Source organism: Rhinatrema bivittatum, chromosome 12 (assembly GCF_901001135.1).
Source record: "Rhinatrema bivittatum chromosome 12, aRhiBiv1.1, whole genome shotgun sequence".
NCBI lineage: Eukaryota > Metazoa > Chordata > Amphibia > Gymnophiona > Rhinatrematidae > Rhinatrema > Rhinatrema bivittatum.
Window position 1 is genome coordinate 21,574,911 of NC_042626.1, and position 18,950 is coordinate 21,593,860.

The window sequence follows — 18,950 nt, forward strand, 5'->3', positions numbered from 1 at the left end:
TGTTAAGCTTCGTTATCTCAGGCCCACCAATGTCTTGCATCCGCCATCATCAATAACCTGATGCTGCACGCATCAGCTGGCAGGATGAGAGGCAATCATGTAGGAGAAGGGGACCTAGCTGCCTTTGCTGATGTGTGGCAGAAGAAAGGGAAGCCAGCTGCTGACCTGGAGGAAGGATGGACATTTTGGAGTCTGAGGTAGGAGGCGGGCGTGGGGGGGGGGTGTTATCCTGAGTTCCCTGTACATACCCAGATCAGTCCAGACTCCTGGGAGACAAAGCTTCACTGGCACTGTACATAACCTAGTGTGCCACCTGCAGTCCCTCAGTATTTTTTGTCTCCAGTAGATGGTGCAAAACCAGCAGTTCTGCATTCAGACTGTTTTGAATTTATAAGCCTTCCTCCCAGGGGTTTTTGGGTCCTAGTGGGTCCTTCCCTGTCTAGTCAAGGTGGTTGAGCTGGGGGTTGGTGACACTTTGTATGCTCGCTCCTTTCTTCCGTGGTGTGTAAATCTGGTGGTCCAGATCCCTCCCCTTTATGAGGCTGCTGAGTCAGCTACAGGCTCAGGGCAGCTGTTTTCTTTTCTTTTAGTCTGTCCCTTTTTTAATTTGGCTGGAACAAGACCAAGACTTCTTATCAGGCAGCTTCTAGGGCTGGAACCAAAGGAAGGTCTTTGGCTGCCTTCTATTCTGCATCCAGAAAAGGAGCCCCAGGATGACCCCCTCCACTGTCTCTTGTGGCATGGGAGCCTGAGCTGGGGAGTGAGGGGGACATGGAATCTGACTCTAGTGGTGCTGTCCTGCTGGTGGACCCAGGTGATTTCTCCCCCGAGTTTATTCTTCCCACGCACGAGGCCTTTTTAGCTAGGTGCTCAGCAAAAAGGAAGCCTCAGGGAAAGAGGTTTGGGCTCCTCCAAAGCAACCTCGGCTGCGTGGCGATTCTCGGGGCCTGTGTCCCGGTTTGGACTGAGGAGATCCGAATGTCTTGGATGACCTGCAGGAAGAGGAGGCCTCCTCCCCTAATGCGGACTCCAACAGAGACCCAGTCCCCAGACCTGGATGCAAGCAGAGACGACCAGATACTGATGAACAGCGGGACGGAGGGGGACGACCCGCATGTGGTCCATTTGTTTAAGAAGGAAGAAATGCACCCCTTATCCCTCAGGTTTTGGAGGAATTGGGGGTGAAGTTAGCCAAGGAGGAAGACCGATAGTGAGGGTGTCAACCCGGTTTTGGATGGTCTCCGCCCACCCCAGCGCCTTCCCGATTCCGAATAGGTTTCCAGAATTTAATCAGCCAGGAGTGGGACTCCCTGGATGCAAATCTGACTGTCGGGCTATGGCGAAGCTATATCCTGTGTTGGAAGAGCATTTGGAGTGCCTTAAGACACCTAAGGTGGATGCTGCGGTTTCGGTGGTCACTAAGAAGACCACCATTCTGGTGGCGGGGGCTGCTGCCCTGAAGGATGTGCAGAACCACAAGTTGGAGATTCAGCTCAAACGGCTGTTTGAAGTTTCTTCTTTGAGTCTTGCGTGGCGGTCTGTGCAAGCATGGTGCAGCCCGCCTGTTTGTTGGATTCAGAAGCCCCAGGACCCCTGCTTTGTCAGGGGTCCTGAGCCCTACCCAGGCGGCTCGCCTGGAGGCTGAGGTAGCTTATGTGGCGGATGCATTGTATGATCTGGTGTGCACCACAGCTCAAAGCATGGATTTTGTTGTGGCAGCTCGTTGACTTCTTCGGCTCTGCAACTGGGCCATGGGCGCGTCTTCCAAATCTGTTATGTAATCTTCCCTTCAAAGGGAAACTTCTGTTTGGAGAGGATCTAGCTTATGAAGTCCCTGGAGAAACCAAGGGCAATAAGCTGCCTGAAGATGGGGGTGGGGTGGGGGAAAACCTTTCAAGAAATACTTTTCCTCGTGTTCATGTTTTCGGGATTTTCGCAGGTTTTGACCTGGAAGAGGTGCCCCCCCACCTCCAATTCCAAACAGTCCTCAGCCTGTCAGTCTTTTCAAGCAGCTGGCAGGTCTGCCAGAGGCAGCGCCGGCCAAGAAGCTGGCAGCAGTAAGCCAACCCAATGAGACCAGTCCCACCCACTCCTCATTGGTGGCGGTTGGGGGCAGGTTTTTACGAGGAGTGTGCCAAAATCACCTCCGATTGCTGGGTATTGGAGGTGATAAGGAACAGGTATGCCTTAGAATTCTCATGCACTCTCAAGGACACCTTTATGGAGTTGTGCTGCGTTTCCTGAAACTAGGGAGGCGGTGGAAGACATTCTACAAAGATTGTTAGCACTGGAAGTCATCCTCCCGGTTCCGCTGGATGAACAAGGGCAGAGAAGGTACTCCATATACTTTTGTGGTTCCAAAGAAGGAGGGCATCTTCCATCCTATAGTTGACCTGCAGTAGGTAAACTTGAGCTTGAGAGTGCCGTGGTTTCAGATGGAAACTCTGCGAACAGTCATTGTGGCATTCCGCAAAGGGGAGTTTCTTGCATCATTGGATCTCACCAAGGCTTACCTCCACTTTCCAATATGGAACAATCAGAAGTTCCTGAGGTTCAATGTACTGGGTCAACATTTCCATTCGAGCTCTCTTCTTTGGACTCTCCACAGCTCCCCATACCTTCACAAAGGTAATGATAGTGGTGGCAGCTCTTTGAAAGGAGGGGGTGTTAGTTGATCTGTTCCTCGATGATTGGCTGATCCGGGCTAAGTCTGAGGAGGACTGCACCTGGTCTGTACACCGGGTGCTTCAGGTTCTGCATTCACTAGGCTGGTGGTCAACAGAGCGAAGAGTCATCTGTCTCTGTCTCAGTTCTTGGAGTACCTGGGGGCTCAGTTCGACACCCGAATGGGCAAGGTGTACCTCACAACGAACAGGATGGTCAAACTGCAGCAGCAAGTGACTCGACTATTGCATTTTCAGGTTCCCAGGTTCTGGGATTATCTGCAGATTCTCGGATCCCTGGCCTTGACGTTGGAATTGGTTCCATGGGCCTTTGCACATATGCGATTTCTGCAGAGGGCATTGTTGTCCTGCTGGAATCCAGTGTCTGAGCTGTAACATTGTCAAAACAGGCCAGGTCCAGCCTTGCATGGTGCTTATTGAAGACCAATTTGCAGAAGGGAATGGCTCTCAAGTCCTGGATTGGGTGGTAGTGATCACAGACGCTATTTTCCAGGCCTGGGGAGCAGTATGCCTGGGTCAGGCAGCCCAGGGCATTTGGTCATTTGCTGAACAGACCTGGTCCATCAATTGTCTCGATATGAGAGCAGTCGCAGGGCTCTGGAAGAGTCTCTGCCGCTGGTTTGAGGTCAAATGGTTCACATGTTCTTGGACAATGCGACCACAGTAGCATACATCAACGACAAGGAGGAAGCAAGAGTCACGCCGTGGCTTGAGAAGCTCGTCTGCTGTTTGCGTGGGCCAAGCGTCACCTGGAAGGGCTTGCAGTTTCCCATGTGGCAGGAGTGGGCACATCCAAGTGGATTTCCTAAACCGCCCACAGCTGGATCCCGGGGAGTGAACTGACAACGGAGGCCTGTAATCACATTTTGCTAGATGGGGGGGGGGGGGGGGCTCCTTAGCTGGATCTCATGGTGACACGAGCCAACACAGAAGGCTTGAGGCGCTCCCCTCTCCAAATCTTCTCCTGTTTGGAGAAGACTTGAAGCAGCTAATAAAACATCTCTGAGATAATAAGGTGCACAAGCTACCAGAAGACAAGCCTAAATGACCCAAAGGATTTCTGCTGGTTCTCTCTTGCTTTCAAGGCCAAAGGTGTTTGTCAGAATAGAGCTCTGGGCACAGGCCAGATGCAGGCTTCGGGGAGGTCTCAGTCCTGGAACCAGTCCTTTTCGTGGACGTTGGGCAAACTGAGAGGGCTCCACCTAAGGGCCTAGCAGAACCAAAACATGCAATGAAGTGAGGCCAACCCGCTGCTTAATCCCAGCCATTGGGGGTCAGTTGACTCTCTCTCTTTTTTTTTTTTTTTTTTTACGAGTGGGTCAAGATCACATCAGACCAGTGGGTTCTAAGCGTGATAGGACAAGGCTATGCTTTAGAAATTTCTCGGCCACTAAAACCTTTTCATGATATCTCCCTGTGCTTCGCCAGCAAAGAAACTTATTGTTCAGCAGACCATCCAAAGACTAAAAATGCTGGGGGTCATTGTTCTGTCCCCAAGGAGGAGTGGGGACAGGTCGTTATTCCATTTATTTTTTGGTGCCAAAGAAGGAAGGGACCTATCGTCCAATTCTAGTCTTGAAGGTAAATGTTGCTCTCAAGGTTCCCTGTTTCCGGATGGAGAATCTCAGGTCTCTAATAGCGGCAGTGCAAAGCGGAGAGTTCTTGGTTGGCCTGGATCTGACTGAAGCGTATTTTACACATCTGAATCTGCCGGGTTCATCAGATACCTCAGGTTTATGATCCTCTGGAAGCATTTTCAGTTTTGCGCTCTACTGTTCGGTCTAGCCACGGCTCCAAGGTCATGGTGATAGTAGAGGCAGCCCTCAGAAAGGAGGACGTGCTGGTTCATCCATATCTGGACGACAGGCTCATCAGAGCGAAGTCTGAGGTCCTTTGCAGACAGGCAGTGGAAGTGGTCTTGCACCACTTGATATCTTTGGGCTGAGTAGTGAATCTGTCCAAAAGCCACCTTTCTCCTTCGTAGGTTCTGGAGTTCTTGGGCACGTGCTTCGATACACATGTGGGGAAAATTTTCCTCTGGAAGGAGCGGATTGTCTGTCAAACTGCAGGCGCAAGTTTGGAACCTGTTGGAGGCCCGAGTGCCCAAGGTCTGGAATTATTTGCAGGTCCTCTGTTCCATGGCCTCGACCTTAGAGGTGGTCCCATGGGCATTTGCTTATATGAGACCTCTACAGAAAGCGTTGCTTTCCCAGTGGGATCCAATTTAGAGCAGTTTCATCTTTCACTACTGCTTAGAGTTCTCCAGGTCCAGTCTTTTGTGGTGGCTTGGCTGGGATCATCTGTGCCGTGGGATAGACCTCTAGGTACCTCAGTGGTTGGTGGTGACTACTGACGCCAGTCTGTCCGGTTGGGGGTGTGTGTCAGTCTCAGTCAATGAAGGACCAATAGTCAACGGAGGAAGCATCTTGGTCCATCAATTGCCTAGAGTCGAGGGTGGTGCAGTTAGCTCTGAAGGACTTTCTTCCTCCTTTGCGCAACTGGGCGGTCAGAGTCCTGTCAGACATCGCAGTGACTGGAGCCTACATAAACCACCAGAGGTACCAAGAGTTGAGTGGTTGTGCAGGAAGCAGAGATGATGTCCAGGGCAGAGCGACATCTGACCTTGATAGCGGCCTCGCACATAGGGGCCGACAATGTCCAGGCAGATTTCCTGAGCCAGCAACGATTAGATCCTGGAGAATGGGAGCTATCTGAGCAAGCAATGACCCTCACTTCTCGCAGTTGGGGCAAGCCTCATGGATCTAATAGCAACGAGGAATGTCAAGGCGCCACGTTTCTTCAGTCGCAGAAGAGAGCAAGGAACAGAAGGGATCAATGCCCTGGTGCTTCCTGGGCTGCATGACGTTCTGATCTATGTGTTTCCTCTGTGGCCTCTGGTAGGCAAGGTTGTATAGAGAACAGTGGCCCACCCAAGAAAGGTGATTCTCATAGCTCTGGAGTGGCCCCAAAGGCCTTGGTTTGCAGATCTGGTCAATCTAGCAGTGAAAGGGCCCCCTGAGGCTGGGCCATCTACATTTTCTAAGACAGAGCCCTATATTCTCAGATTAAGCGGATCACTTTTGTCTAGCGGCTTAGCTTTTGAAAGGAGGCAGTTGAGGAAGAAAGGATATCTGGAGGAGGATGTTTGGAATCTGAAGCTCGCAGGGCCTCTACTTCTGGGTTTGGCGAGTCTTCGAATCTTGGTGTATGGAGCAGGGGTTGATCCTCAGAGCTTCGGTGGCGCAGATTCTGGCCTTTTTGCAGAGAGGCCTAATGAAAGCTTTGTCCTTTTAGTTCCCTGAAAGTACAGATATCAGTCCTGAGCTTTTTGTGGGGCAAGGTTCATGGAGCAACTCTTGCGGTGCATCTGGATGTGGTACTTTTCCTTCATAAGGTGTGCCCTTCTTGGAGCCTTAACTTGATCCTCAAGGGCATGTGTGAAGCACCATTTGAGCCTCTTAAGAGGGCCACCAAAAAGGATCGGACTCTGAAGGTAGTTTTCTTGGTGGTGATTTGTTCAGCCAGAAGGGTATCTGAACTTCAAGCCCTGTCATGTAGGGAACCTTTCTTGCGAATTTCGGATTCCGGAATGTCTGAAGACTGTTCTCTTTCCTGCCAAAGATTGTTTCAGCGTTCCACTTAGTCTATGGAGTTTCCAGCCTTTACCAGTTTGGAAACTGGTACACCTCATGCAAAGGAGTTAAGATGTTTGGACGTCAGAAGGGCTTCATTGCGGTACCTAGAGGTCATGAACAGTTTCAGATTGTCAGATCACCTTTTAGTGCTATGGAGTGGTTCAAAAAAGGGTCAGAAAGCGTCAAAGGCCACTATCACATTGGTTGAAGGATGCTATTGGTTCCACATATCTGTCGTGGGTGACTCTTCGCAGAAGGGGATAAGGGCTCATTCCACCCATTCACAGGCAGCCTCCTGTGCAAAGTGCCAACTGGTATCGCTGCAAGACATTTGCAGGGCGGCTACTTGAAAGTCTTTGCCAACATGTGCCAGACACTACTGATTGGACATCCAGACCTTGGATGTCAGCAGTTTTGGTGAAAGTACTTCGAGACGGACTCTCAAATTCCCACCCTGGTTAGGGGAGCTTTGGTGCATCCCAGGAGTCTGGACTGATCTGGGTACATACAGGGAAAGGAAAATTGGTTCTTACCTGCTAATTTTTGTTCTTGTAGTACCACAGATCAGTCCAAAGTCCCGCCCAGTGGTGGTGAGGTTTGGAGAGTCCGCTCGATCTATCTACTTTAATCATTCTGAAGAATGGCACAGGCTTCTCATTAGTCCTTTCAAGAAGTATTCCAAATTTAATTACGAATTTCCTTTGTCTTCCGCTTGTTCCAGGGAATATAGTAGAGTTGATTTGTTAGAAGTTTTGATAAATATTTTATGCTTGGGTACTGATTAATACTGAGGAGCTGCAGGTGGCACACAGAGTTAAGAGGCAGTGCCTAAAACTTTCTCTGTCTCCATCTCCTGGAAGGGAGGTAAAACCCAGGAGTCTGAACTGAACTGTGATACTACTGGAACAAAAATTAGCAGGTAAGAACCAATTTTCCTTTTTGCATTAAAATTGCAGAAAAATGTTGTTTACCTATTGTCTATACAAAGTTAATGCTTTTTGTCTACACCTTTTTTGCACTTCTGTGTTTAATTTTGTGCCATGTAGAGGCTGTGTCAGCTTTTGTTCACTTAGAAAATCATTGAAACAGACAAATTGACTAAGGGTGGCTAAGGTTTTGCACACAACGCAGTATAAAAATGATCTTAATGATCTCCTATCCTCTTTCTGGGCATTAGGAGATGAAAGAGAAGCTCTCGGAGCTGAAGAAAACCTGCAGGAGCCTCTTCTTTCGAGTGGAGGAAAGGAGGAAGTGGCCAGACCGCCTAGCAGCCCTGACTAGTCTGCTCAACCACTCGAACATCTTCCTTAAGTAAGGGGAGGCTCTAGCCATGCAGGGGGCAGGGTGGCTGGTGAAGACACCTGTGGCAACATGTATTCTGCACTCCTTTCTTCTTTATAACGTCAAGTGGCGCTTCTTGTTCATATTAATATTCTGTCCCCTTCCCATGCCACTATCCCTCTGTGCTTTATTTGCATGTACTGCTTTCCTGACTTGTTGAGTAATCCCCTTTAGATATTGGAGGCTCCCTTGTCTGTATGTGATGCTCAGACAGATTTACTTTTAGCAAGGTGTACAAGGTGCCCATTATAAAATGAACTTTTCTCTTCTGTCTTCTAGGGGAGCCCGAATGATCCCAGACGTTGACCAGATTTTTACTGAAGTAGAGCTCAGCATGCTGGAGAAAGTGATCAATGAGACATGGGTAAGGAGGCAGCATGGGGATAGAATAAAGGCTCTGGTGTTAACCTGTGGTCTTTCCTACCCCAACCAGTGTGAACATTTCCGATTAGGATAAGTTGTGGAGTGGGCTACAAACCGGTAACTCCAGGGTTCGCCAATCTATGGCTTGAGGGCAACTTGTTACCTCCAGAATGTCCAATGTTCCCTGAGGCCCTCGTGAATAATCAAATAAAAAAAAATAAACAAACCTTTGTGATCTGCTTTCCTTACTACCCAGTAATTTTACAGGCAGTTTATGAAATCAGATGCCTTTTCTGGATTAAATTTCAAAGACCATAGTATGTCTTTTTTTTTTTTTTTGTTTTTTGTTTTGGTATCGCTTAACAGATGTATTCTGGAGGTTTTGTTTTTTAATGGTGAATAATTTTAAATTGTGGATTAGCATGAGACTGTACTGGAATGTAACAGAAAGCAATCACACAATAGCATTCACCAAACCTTACTTTTAAAAAGGCTATGTCTGAAGCCCATTATAAACAGGCTTCAGGTATAGAGTGTGATTTGAAATATAATTGGTGATCTTTTTCTTTTTAATGTATCAAATTATTTTATGCACTTTATTTTGTTTTTGATGAAGTAATTTTTTTCTTCCCTTCAAGAGACCAAATTACTGCATGACATATCACATTTCAAATCTCTGTGCATCAGAGGGCTCTCTTCGCATAAATCTCAAAACAACTTCTTCATTTAGAATTAAACGAAACATGAGCCAAGGTGTCCACAGAAGGGATCATGAATATGCATGCTTGACTTTAAACAAGTTTGGTTTTTTTTTATCAAGAGCTCAAACTGGGATTAAAAAGTGTGTGTGCTTACTTCACCATAGCGATAATCACGTGACATTGTAGGAAGTTTGTTTTTTTTCAGGATAGCTTTTGAATATTGCAGTGTGAAATGATATGCTGGCGATTGTTACACTGACTGGCATATCAGGTGGCCAAAATGTTAGGCTTTTCAGGATTCTTCAAAAAGATCAGTGTCCCTGTGCAAAAACACACAGCGATAAAGCTTTTCCCTGATTACCTTAGCTATCATGGCTTCTTCCATTTGCAGGCTTTTGTGTGCAAAAGTACCCCATTTAAAGCATGTCCTGGATTTGCTTGTGAAGATAGCTTAATCCATGCCAGGGCAATACAACCTAGGCAGTTTAAGACCCTCCTGTCTAAACCTTATGCTAGTATGGCCACTTTAGTTTGCATTCTAAAATGCTTTGACCCAGCAAAAGCAATCTTTTGGAGCATTTCCAGGAACTACTTTCAGAATACAAATTTCTTTTGAAGAGAGTACCACTACTAGGAACTTGGTGATCAATGATGGCTCAGATTTCGGTTTTCTTAGTGGTCTGACTTCTAAACAGAATGCCATGAGGTCAGTATTCAAAGGTATTTATCCAGATAATTTGTGAGTTATCTGGCTAGATGCCGACTTTTAAATATATCAGGCACTTATGCAGATAAGTGATTATCTGGATAAAATTGAGTTGAATATGTGGGGGCATTCCAGGATGGAGCTGAATAACTTATTTGGCTAATTTCAGTGTTTGGAGTTAGCTGAATAAGTTGTTTGGCTATTTCTAGATGTGTGCAGGAGCAGGGTTAAAGTTTATCCAGCACTGTTGACCCAACCCTGACCCACCCCCCCAAAAAATGTGGTTGCAGTACTATAGACAGATCCTCTTCCTACCCCAAAAGCGAATAAAATGCCATAATCGCTGGCCTTGAGCAGGAGGGCACTCTCCCTAATCCTCTTAGACATACTGGGAGCTGGATGCTAGTTCTGAGCGCCTGGTTGCAGTAAGGGAATTGGTGGTAGTGAATGGTAAAGGTGACCTGTTGTGAAGGCCAACTATTATGGTGTATTGACTTTTGAGGTGGGGTGGAAGGCTTTTTGAGCCTATAGTCCTGCAACTTTAATTTTTTTTTTGGGGGGGGGGAGGGGGTGTCCTAGGAGGTGGAGGTTGGCTGGCAGCGCAAGCATTAATTTTACTGGGGTGGAAGTTGGGTGACTGGGCCAATAGGCATGTGAGATGGTTTGGTTTGGGTTTTTTCTTTTTTTTTTTTTTCATTGCAAGATTGCCTCTTAACTGATTATATGCTTTTGAATATAGCTGGTAAAGGCAAAGTTATCTGGCTTTTCAGATAACTCAGGTATTCAGATAATCTAATTAGCAGTATTCAAACATAGCTGGTTAAGTTTCCAAGTTGTTTGGCTAGATGTAGCCGGATAACTTTATTTACAGATATTCAGCGGGAAGTTTAGCTCGCTGAATATCCCTGTCCAACTAGACAAGTTATCCATTATTTGGGTTTTTGAATATTGGCCTCCGTGAACCTTTAAGTTCAAGGAATGGACAAAACTCCTTAAGCAACTGATTGTCTTAAGTGCATTCACTGATCCTATCACTTTAAAACAAGTCTGTGGATGCCCATACGGTGGAATTTTAAATCATGCACACAGTTGCTCGCATATAATTTAAAATACGCCTACTGTGCAGATGAGTGCTCCTAATTTTAAAGCATTACTTGAGCAAATGTACTTCACGTTATCTTCTTTAGGACTTTGTTGGCTTTAATAGACGCAGGTAAGTGGATTTTAAAACAGGCTCACATGAAGAACATTTCCAGTTTTACCACTTAATCTACCAGTTCCCTGAACGTACCCAGATCAGTCCAGACTCCTGGGTTTTGCTTCCCCTGCAGCAGATGAAGACAGAGAGAGTTTTACTGGCACTGCCACTTAAGCTGAGGTGCCACCTGCAGTCTCTCAGTATTTCTGTCTCCAGCAGATGGTGGAGGTGCAAAGCCTGCAGTCTGATTTAAGATTTAATTTTTTTTTTTTTTTTTTTGGATACTTGAGGGGAAACGGAAGTATCCATTTTATAAGAACTTTGCCTTTTGCATAAGTACTTTCCTTGTACATACCCAGATCAGTCCAGACTCCTGGGTTTTGCCTCCCTTCCAGCAGATGGAGACAGAGAAAATTTTGAAGACACCCCCTCTTAACCTTGTGTACTACCTGCAGTCCCTCAGTATTTCTCTATCTCCAGCAGATGGTAGAGGTGCAAACCTGCAGTTAAGAAAAAAGGGACAGCCAGAAGGGTGTCAGAACGTCAAGCCCTATCATGTAGAGAACCTTTTTTGCAGATTTCGGATTCTGGAGTCTTTGTGGATGGTCCCATCTTTTTTGCTGAAGGTGGTTTTGGTGTTCTACTTAAATCAGTTGAGCTGCCAGCTTTTCCAAATTTGGAGGTTGGTGTACCTCATGCAAAAGATTTGAGATGTCTGAATGTCAGAAGGGCTTTGTTGTGGTATCTAGAGATCACTAACAGTTTCAGATTATCGGATCACCTTTTTGTGCTATGGAATGGTGAAAAAAGGGTCAGAAGCTTCAAAAGCCTCGATTGCGTGTTGGTTGAAGGAGGCAATTGCTTCTGCATATATCTGTCACGGTCGTCCTATCCTGGAGGGATTAAAGGCTCATTCTACCTGGTTCCAGGCAGCCTCCTGGGCAGAATGTCAGCTAGTGTTGCTATTTGCAGGGCAGCTACTTGGAAGTCTTTGCATACCTTTACCAGGCACTACCAATTTGGATGTCCAGGCCTTGGACATTGGTAATCAGTGAAAATGTACTTTTGAGCGGGACTCTCACAGTCCCATCCCGGTTAGGGAAGCTTTGGTACATCGCAGAAGTGTGGACTGATCTGGGTACGTTCCTGTAGTACCACAGATCAGTTCAGAGTCCCACCTGGTGGTGGAGGTTTGGAGAGTTTGCTTGATCTGTTTTCTATAATAATTGTAAAGAATTCTGAAGAATGGCACAAGTTTATCATTAGTCTTTCAGGAAAGGTTCCATTTTTGGATATGGCTCTCTATTATGAATTTCCTCTTTCCTCTGTTCGTTTGGGGGGTATTATAATGTTGGGTGGTTAAATTTTTTTTTTTGAGTAATACTGAGACTGAGGTGGCACACCGGATTAAGAGGCGGTGTCTGCGAAACTTTCTCTGTCTCCACCTGCTGGAAGAGAGGCAAATCCCAGGAGTTTGGACCGATCAGTGGTACTACAGGAATGAAAATTAGCAGGTAAACCAATTTTTCCTTTTTTTTTTTTTTCAACAGAACCACTTATTTGTGCGAGACTGTTTTCCACAATGATGTGCTTAAAGTCAAAGTGCAGATCATGCTTAAGACTTCAACTGCATGAAGTTGTCTGTAGACTTCAGGAGGCCGCAGCGTTCCTTGGCTTGTTAGCTGCGTATATTTACTGCTGCTCCTGATGAGGAGCAAGTCTGCAAAAATCACTTCTTAGGCCTAACATGACTGGGTTAGGGGTCTGGAAGACCTCTATTCACTGGGCAAACTGGACTAATTGGAAAAACTGGGAATGTCGCTTGTGCATGTTTTCAAATCCAGTTACCTATGTGTGTTAAAGCCAACAGAGTCCTAAGGAAGATAAGCAAAGTATGTTTGCTCAAGTAAATGCTTAAAATTAGCATGTTTAAGTGCAGTAGATGTATTTTAAATCTTACGCATGCAAATGTGCGCACTTTTAAAAGTAGCCTGTTAGTGTGTTTATCATGGACAAAAAAGGGTAAATCTTGATGAATCAGGCCCTAGATGTGAGTATCCAGCATAACTTTTAATTTAAAATAAATCCATTTTACTGAAGCAGCATCTTGTTCTCGTCTACATTATTTTAAGTAATAGTTTTATTGAGAATAAATACATTTCAGGAGATACTGCTTATTACCTGTCTTTTGTAGGTTATACAAAATGTTAGCATATTTTGTTTTCAGCAGCAAGTATTTTTGGCAGGATTTTCAAGAAGTAAAAAGTGAGGTTTAATTTCAAAAACACACTTGGGTCAATAATTACTATCAAAGGGTTCAAATAAACTGTACCATGTACTTCATTTTTGAGCCTTTTCATTTAAGATGTAAAGGTTGGGGAGTTACTGCTAACTTAATATTGTAATACTTTTCAGATTTGGAGAAATGAGACTTTGGCAGAGCAGGATAAGTTGCTGCCCTCTCAAAAACCAGTTCTGCTGTCCAAAGACATAGAGCAGAAGCTGGCAATCCTAGACCGAGAGGTGCAGTACCTCCTCAACAAGGCAAAGTTTGCCAAACCCAAGACCAAGAAAGACAAGGAGAAAAATGCAACAAAAACTGAAGAGAAAAACACAACAGCATCTTCTGCAGAGAGTGAGAAAGTGATTCCCCCTGTAGAAGAGATCCAGAAAGGTGAGGAGTGGACAACTTGAAGAAATATAGGCAGTGGGTGTGGGCATTTCATTTATGGTGGTATCTTTGCTGACAAGAAGTAAAAATTCTGAAGTTGAGATGAGTAGAGTCTGACTGGATTAAAGGCTGCTTACACTAATACAAAAATCTCTATCAGGAAATATGACAGTTGCATGTGTGTTTCACAAATTACAAGCTGCACATAACATGAAATAAGCACTTGTAAAACAAGCACTAGATAGATATAAGTTTTATGTGCAGCTTGTGATTTGTGAAACACACACATGCAACTGTCATTCCCTGTACGTACCAGGATTATGGTCCAGGGGGACAATGGGTTATGTCCTCCTTCAGCAGATGGAGACAGAGCAAAAACTGAGAGGGCGGTCCCTCATGACTGGTGCGCCCTCTGTAAACCTTCAGTATTTCTCTGACTCCAGCAGTTTCGGGTTGCACCTTCGGTTCTCCCATTTTCTTTCTGTGAGAATAGTCTTTGTTTTGTCTCCTGTTTTCTTAACACTTTTTACTTGGATGGATCTTATTTAAAAAAAAAAAAAAGAAAGGCAAAGGCTTTTCATTGTAGCTTTGCTCTACTTTCTATGAGCTGTCCTGCTGCAGGCTTGCAGGCAGAGCTTTCATTCAGTGGCAGACCTGTCGTCTTTATTTATTGCTGTATCGTTTTGGGGGTAAGTTTGTTAACTTTCCTTTTACAGGGCGGTCATTTGCTGCCTTTAGGGGTGAAGTTGGTGGTCCAACCTCTCCCCCTCGATATCGACCCACTGCTCAGAGATGTCGTTTCCTCAGACGCGAGATCCCTCTGGCTTGGGGGAAAAAAACAGAACGGGTCGTTAGTCAGGCAGCGCAGGACTTTGATTTCGTTCCTGCTATCGAAGGTTTTCGGAGGTCTGGGTTCCAAGCCCTTCTTTACTTGCCTCCATGCTTCGGCTGAAGTGATGCAGCACCTGCGGGGAGCCCGGATCGCGGCTATCCCGGGAAGGCCTGTGTGCTCTGTGCCTCCCCGGTGGGGAGGGCACCTCGAGTCGTAGAAGGTGGTCTGTTTCGCGCGCCAGGCTCTGAGGAGGTTGGCCCCGTTCCCGTCCAACGTGGGAACAGCAGCCATCTTGGATCCACTACTTGCTGCTCCAGCGCTGCCTCCTGGGGATTCAGACCCGGACGGACCTCATTCTCCTCCAGTTCTCTTTCCGGCGCACCTCCCCGATGCAGAGCCGCCCTCAGAGGACACTCCCCCCCCCTCGGCTATCCATCCCCCGGAGCCTTTTTCCACAGAATTTATTCTGCTGATGCATGGGGCTTATTTGGCAAGGCTCAGCCAGCACCAGGATGCGGTTTGGGCTCCCCCTCCTAAAGTGGTCAGTCTGGGGCAACTCCCAGACATGGCAGGGGGGCCCTCAGGGATCGGTACCGTCATGGCCCGGTAGAGCACCAGTATTTCTGGCCCTGCTGTTCCAGTGGCCCCTTCGGGATACTCTAGGGTTCAGCAGGTTGCCCATCCAACCGGTCCTGACCCTCCGCCCCCGACGGACCCTGCAGTGGACCCTGATCTAGATGACCAGACGCCCTCAGCGCAAGTCGAAGGGGATGTTCCTCGGGTTCTATGCCTTTTACAGAGCGATGAGATGGTTCCGCTTATCACACATGTCCTGGCCAGATTAGATATTGAGGCCCCCCCAGGAGACTCCTGCTGCCAGCACTGCACTGAAGAGAGGGGATCCCGTCCTACCAGGGTTCAAGCCACCTTCAAAGATTTCCTTTACATCCTGTGCTCCTCCAATTGCTGTCCAGGGGGTGGGAGACTCCGGAGGCCTCTCTGCGGGTTGGCAGAGTGATGGACAGACTGTATCCACTCCACGAGGAGACCCTGGAACTACTTCAGGTACCGAAGGTGGATGCGTCGGTATCCGCAGTCACGGCTAGGACACACATTCCTGTGACTGGAGGAGCAGCCCTCAGGGATTTGCAGGCCCGCAAACTCGAGGTGTATTTGAAGAGTGTTTGAGGCATCCCCCTTGGGAGTTCGGGCTGCTGTTTGTAGCTCCCTGCATGACTCCGTTGGGTCCAACAACTACTCGGGACTCAGGACCTGCCTCCAGGGGAGGCACAACAGGCGGAAAGGCTGGAAGCAGTCATAGCGTATGGCGCGGACACGCTGTATGATCTTCTCCAGGTTCTGGCCAGACCATAGTCTCAGCTCGGCTTCTCCTCTGGCTCAGGACCTGGTCCGCGGATTCCTCCTCCTAATCTCAACTTGGCTTCCTTCCCTTCAAGGGTAAGTTGTTGTTTGGAGAGGAGATGGAGCAACTTATTAAGTCGCTCCAGGAGCATAAGGTACTTAAGTTACCGGAAGGTCATCCTCGGAGATCCAAAATGTACCGCTCCGCGTGGAACCGTTTCAGAGGACAACGACTCTTCCGCCAGGTGCGGCTAGTGTCCCACAGGCCTCCCTCGTCTAGATCGCAGTCCTGGTCTCATTCCTTTCAGGGATGAAGGTCAGCCAGAGACACCCTGGCCCAAGGGACTGCCGTCCCACTCTTTGATTCCCCGGATAGGAGGATGCCTGTCACTCTTCTACGAGGAGTGGGTCACATTCACCTCAGACCAGGGTGTCCTGGATATTCTACAGCATGGTTACGCTTTAGAATTTGCTTGACCTCTCAGACAGGTTTGTCTTGTTTCCGTGCAGACTAAGGAAACAGGGCGCAGTACGTCAGACGCTAGACAGCCTCCTGGATCTTGGAGCCATTCTTCTGGTGCCCCCAAGCAAGAAGGCTCCTTCCGGCCGATCCTGGATCTCAAGATGGACAACAGCACGCTCAAGATACCACACTTCAGGATGGAAACTCTGCGCTCAGGGATTGCTGAGGTGCACTGGGGAGAATTCCTGGCGTCCTTGGACTTGACTGAGGCTTATCTTCATATCCCCATCCTGAAGGAGCATCAGCATCAGCGCCTCCTTTGCTTCAAGATTTTGGGGCAGCACTTACAGTTCAGGCCCTGCCATTCGGCCTGGCAACCGCTCCTCGCACCTTTACCAAGGTGATGGTAGTGGTGGCGGTGGCCCTGAGGAAGGAACCGGATCCTGGTCCCTCGACTTTCTGGGACCTCATTTCAACATCAAAGTAGGCACAGGCTCTCTTCGTCTGGAGTGGGCCCAATCGCTCCTTGCTCAGGTTCAGCGTTTCGGGACCTCAGACTTCCCACAGCCTGGGACTGTCTCCAGTTGCTAGGTTCCATGGCCTCCAAGATAGATGTTGTGCCTTTGCCCACATGCATCCCTTACAAAGAGCATTACTCTCCTGTTGGAAGACGGTATCTCAGGAATTTCAGGCTCCTCTGCCGATACTGCCCCTACCCAAGGACAGCCTGACCTGGTGGCTCGACCTGGATCATTTGCTTTGAGGAGTAGAGCTCGAGGTTCCACAATGGGTACTCGTTACAACAGACGCCAGCCTTACTGGCTGGGGCCAGTGTGCAGTCGGCACTCGACGCAGGGTCAGTGGACACCAGAACAGGCAACTTGGCCAATCCACTGTCTAGAGACGAGCGGTCCGTCTTGCGCTGCAGCATTTTCTGCTCCTAGCACAAGGTCGAGCAGTCCGGATCCTCTCCAACAATGCCACGACTGTGGTGTACATCAATCGTCAGGGGGAACAAGAAGTCTCCATGTGACTCGAGAGACTAACAAGCTGATGCCGTGGGCGGAACGCCACCTGTCTCATCTGGCGGCATCTCACATTGCAAGGGTGGACAATGTTCAGGCGGCTTTTTTTAAGTTGCCAGCGCTTAGATCCCGGAGAATGGGAACTATCCCAGGAGGCAGTGGCACTACTCATCACGTGATGGGGGGACTCCCCATCTGGATCTGATGGGAACGCAAAGGCTCTGTGCTTTTTCAGCCACAGAAGGGAGCACGGCGCAGAAGGCATCGTTGCCCTAATCCTCCCGTGGCAGAGGAACATCCTATGTTCCGAGTTCCCACCTTGGTCCCTGGTGGGAAGAGTGCTCCGAAGAATAGAGGGTCACCAGGGGCCTGTGATCCTCGTGGCCTCGTTGGTCGTGGTTCGCAGACTTAGTCAACCTAGCGGTGGACGGCCCACTGCACCTGGGGCATCTGTCGAATCTCCTACAGCAGGGACCAGTATTTTTCGACCAGGTCTAGTGGCCTGGCTTTTGGAACGGCACCGGCTAAGGAGACGGGTATCCAGCGGCGGTTATCGCCACTCTTCTCAAGGTTAGGAAGCCTTCCACCTCCAGGTCCTATGTCCAAGCTTGGAAAGTTTTTGAGGCTTACTGCCAGTCCTCACGTCTCTCTCCACGATGTGCGACCATAGCCCAGATCTTGTCATTCTTACAGCAAGGGCTGGAGAGGGGATTAGCCTACAATTTTCTCCGCGTTCAGGTGGCAGACTTAGGTGCTCTAGTTCGTCTTTGGTATGGTCCTCTTGCGACACACCCAGACGTGGTCTGGTTCTTGAAGGGAGTAAAGCATGTGAAACACCGATTCGCAATTTATGCCCCTCGGGAAGTTTTGATTTTGATCCTTCGTATTCTTGGCGGGCTGCCCTTTGAACCACTGTAGAGCGCTACCCTCAAGGACCTGACTCTTAAGACAGTTTCCTTGGTTGTCATCTGTTGCGCTCGCAGAATCTCGGAGCTGCAGGCCTTGTCATGTAGAGAGCCTTATCTCCGCTCTACAGATCCCGGATTATTCTCGGGTATCGTACCATCTTTCCTTCCAAAGGTGGTCTCGTCTTTTCATCTGAATCAGTTGGTGGTTCTGCCATCATTCCAGGATGAGGATTCCAAGGAGCTTGGGCACCTAGATGGAGGGCTTGCTTGAGCAAGCCCTCCTTCAATATCTGGAGATTACTAACGACTACCGCTTATCAGATCATCTTTTTGTCTTCTGAAATGGTCCCAAGAAGGGGAATTAGGCTTCAAAGACCACTATTGCCCGATGGATGAAGGAAGAAACTCTACCATGTACATTGGCGCGGGGCGTTAGCCCCCAGACTGTATTAAAGCTCATTCTCTCCGAGCTCAAGCAGCTTCCTGGGCAGAAAGAGTGGTTTCTCCGCAGGAATTTTGCTGAGCGGCCACTTGGAAGTCTTTGCACACTTTTGCGCATCACTATCGCTTGTATCTGCAATCAACGACCTCTGGTTCTGTTGGGGCTCAGGTCATTCAAGCTGGGATATCAGTGGCCCACCCTATTTAAGGGAAGCTTTGGTACATCCCACGGTCTGGACTGATCCGGGTACGTACAGGGAAAAGAAAATTATTTCTTTACCTGCTAACTTTCGTTCCTGTAGTACCATGGATCAGTCCAGATGGCCACCCTAAAGATTTTGGGGGTTTTTCTTTGGGTTAATCCTTCAGCTCGACTGTGTAATCATCTCAGGACCTGTTTGGGACTGACTGAGAGTCCACATTGCAAGTTTGCCTATTCAGATTTACAGTTTGATGTTCAATTTAGTTGATATTCATTTTTGTATTGATCCATCCAAGGGGTTTTTCTTTGTTGCTTGGATATTCTTAATACTGAAGGTTTACAGACGGCGCACCAGTCATGAGGGACCGCCCTCTCAGTTTTTGCTCTAACTCCATCTGCTGAAAGGGGGACATAACCC

At 47.9% G+C, this 18,950-nt stretch overlaps 1 protein-coding gene across 4 annotated transcripts in view; it reads left to right on the top strand.

Annotated features, from left to right (window-relative positions):
• The window catches only part of HYOU1 (hypoxia up-regulated 1), a 68,724-nt gene that overhangs the window by 34,256 nt on the left and 15,518 nt on the right, over positions 1-18,950 (top strand). For all 4 annotated transcript variants that reach the window (XR_003852089.1, XM_029572368.1, XM_029572366.1 and 1 more), the window contains exons 21-23: positions 7,497-7,630; positions 7,940-8,024; positions 13,044-13,302. Coding sequence is in view for 3 of the 4 variants with exons in the window: in XM_029572368.1 (XP_029428228.1) it covers positions 7,497-7,630; positions 7,940-8,024; positions 13,044-13,302 (478 nt within the window). In the remaining variant the exon portion in view is untranslated. The remainder of the gene's footprint in view (positions 1-7,496; positions 7,631-7,939; positions 8,025-13,043; positions 13,303-18,950) is intronic.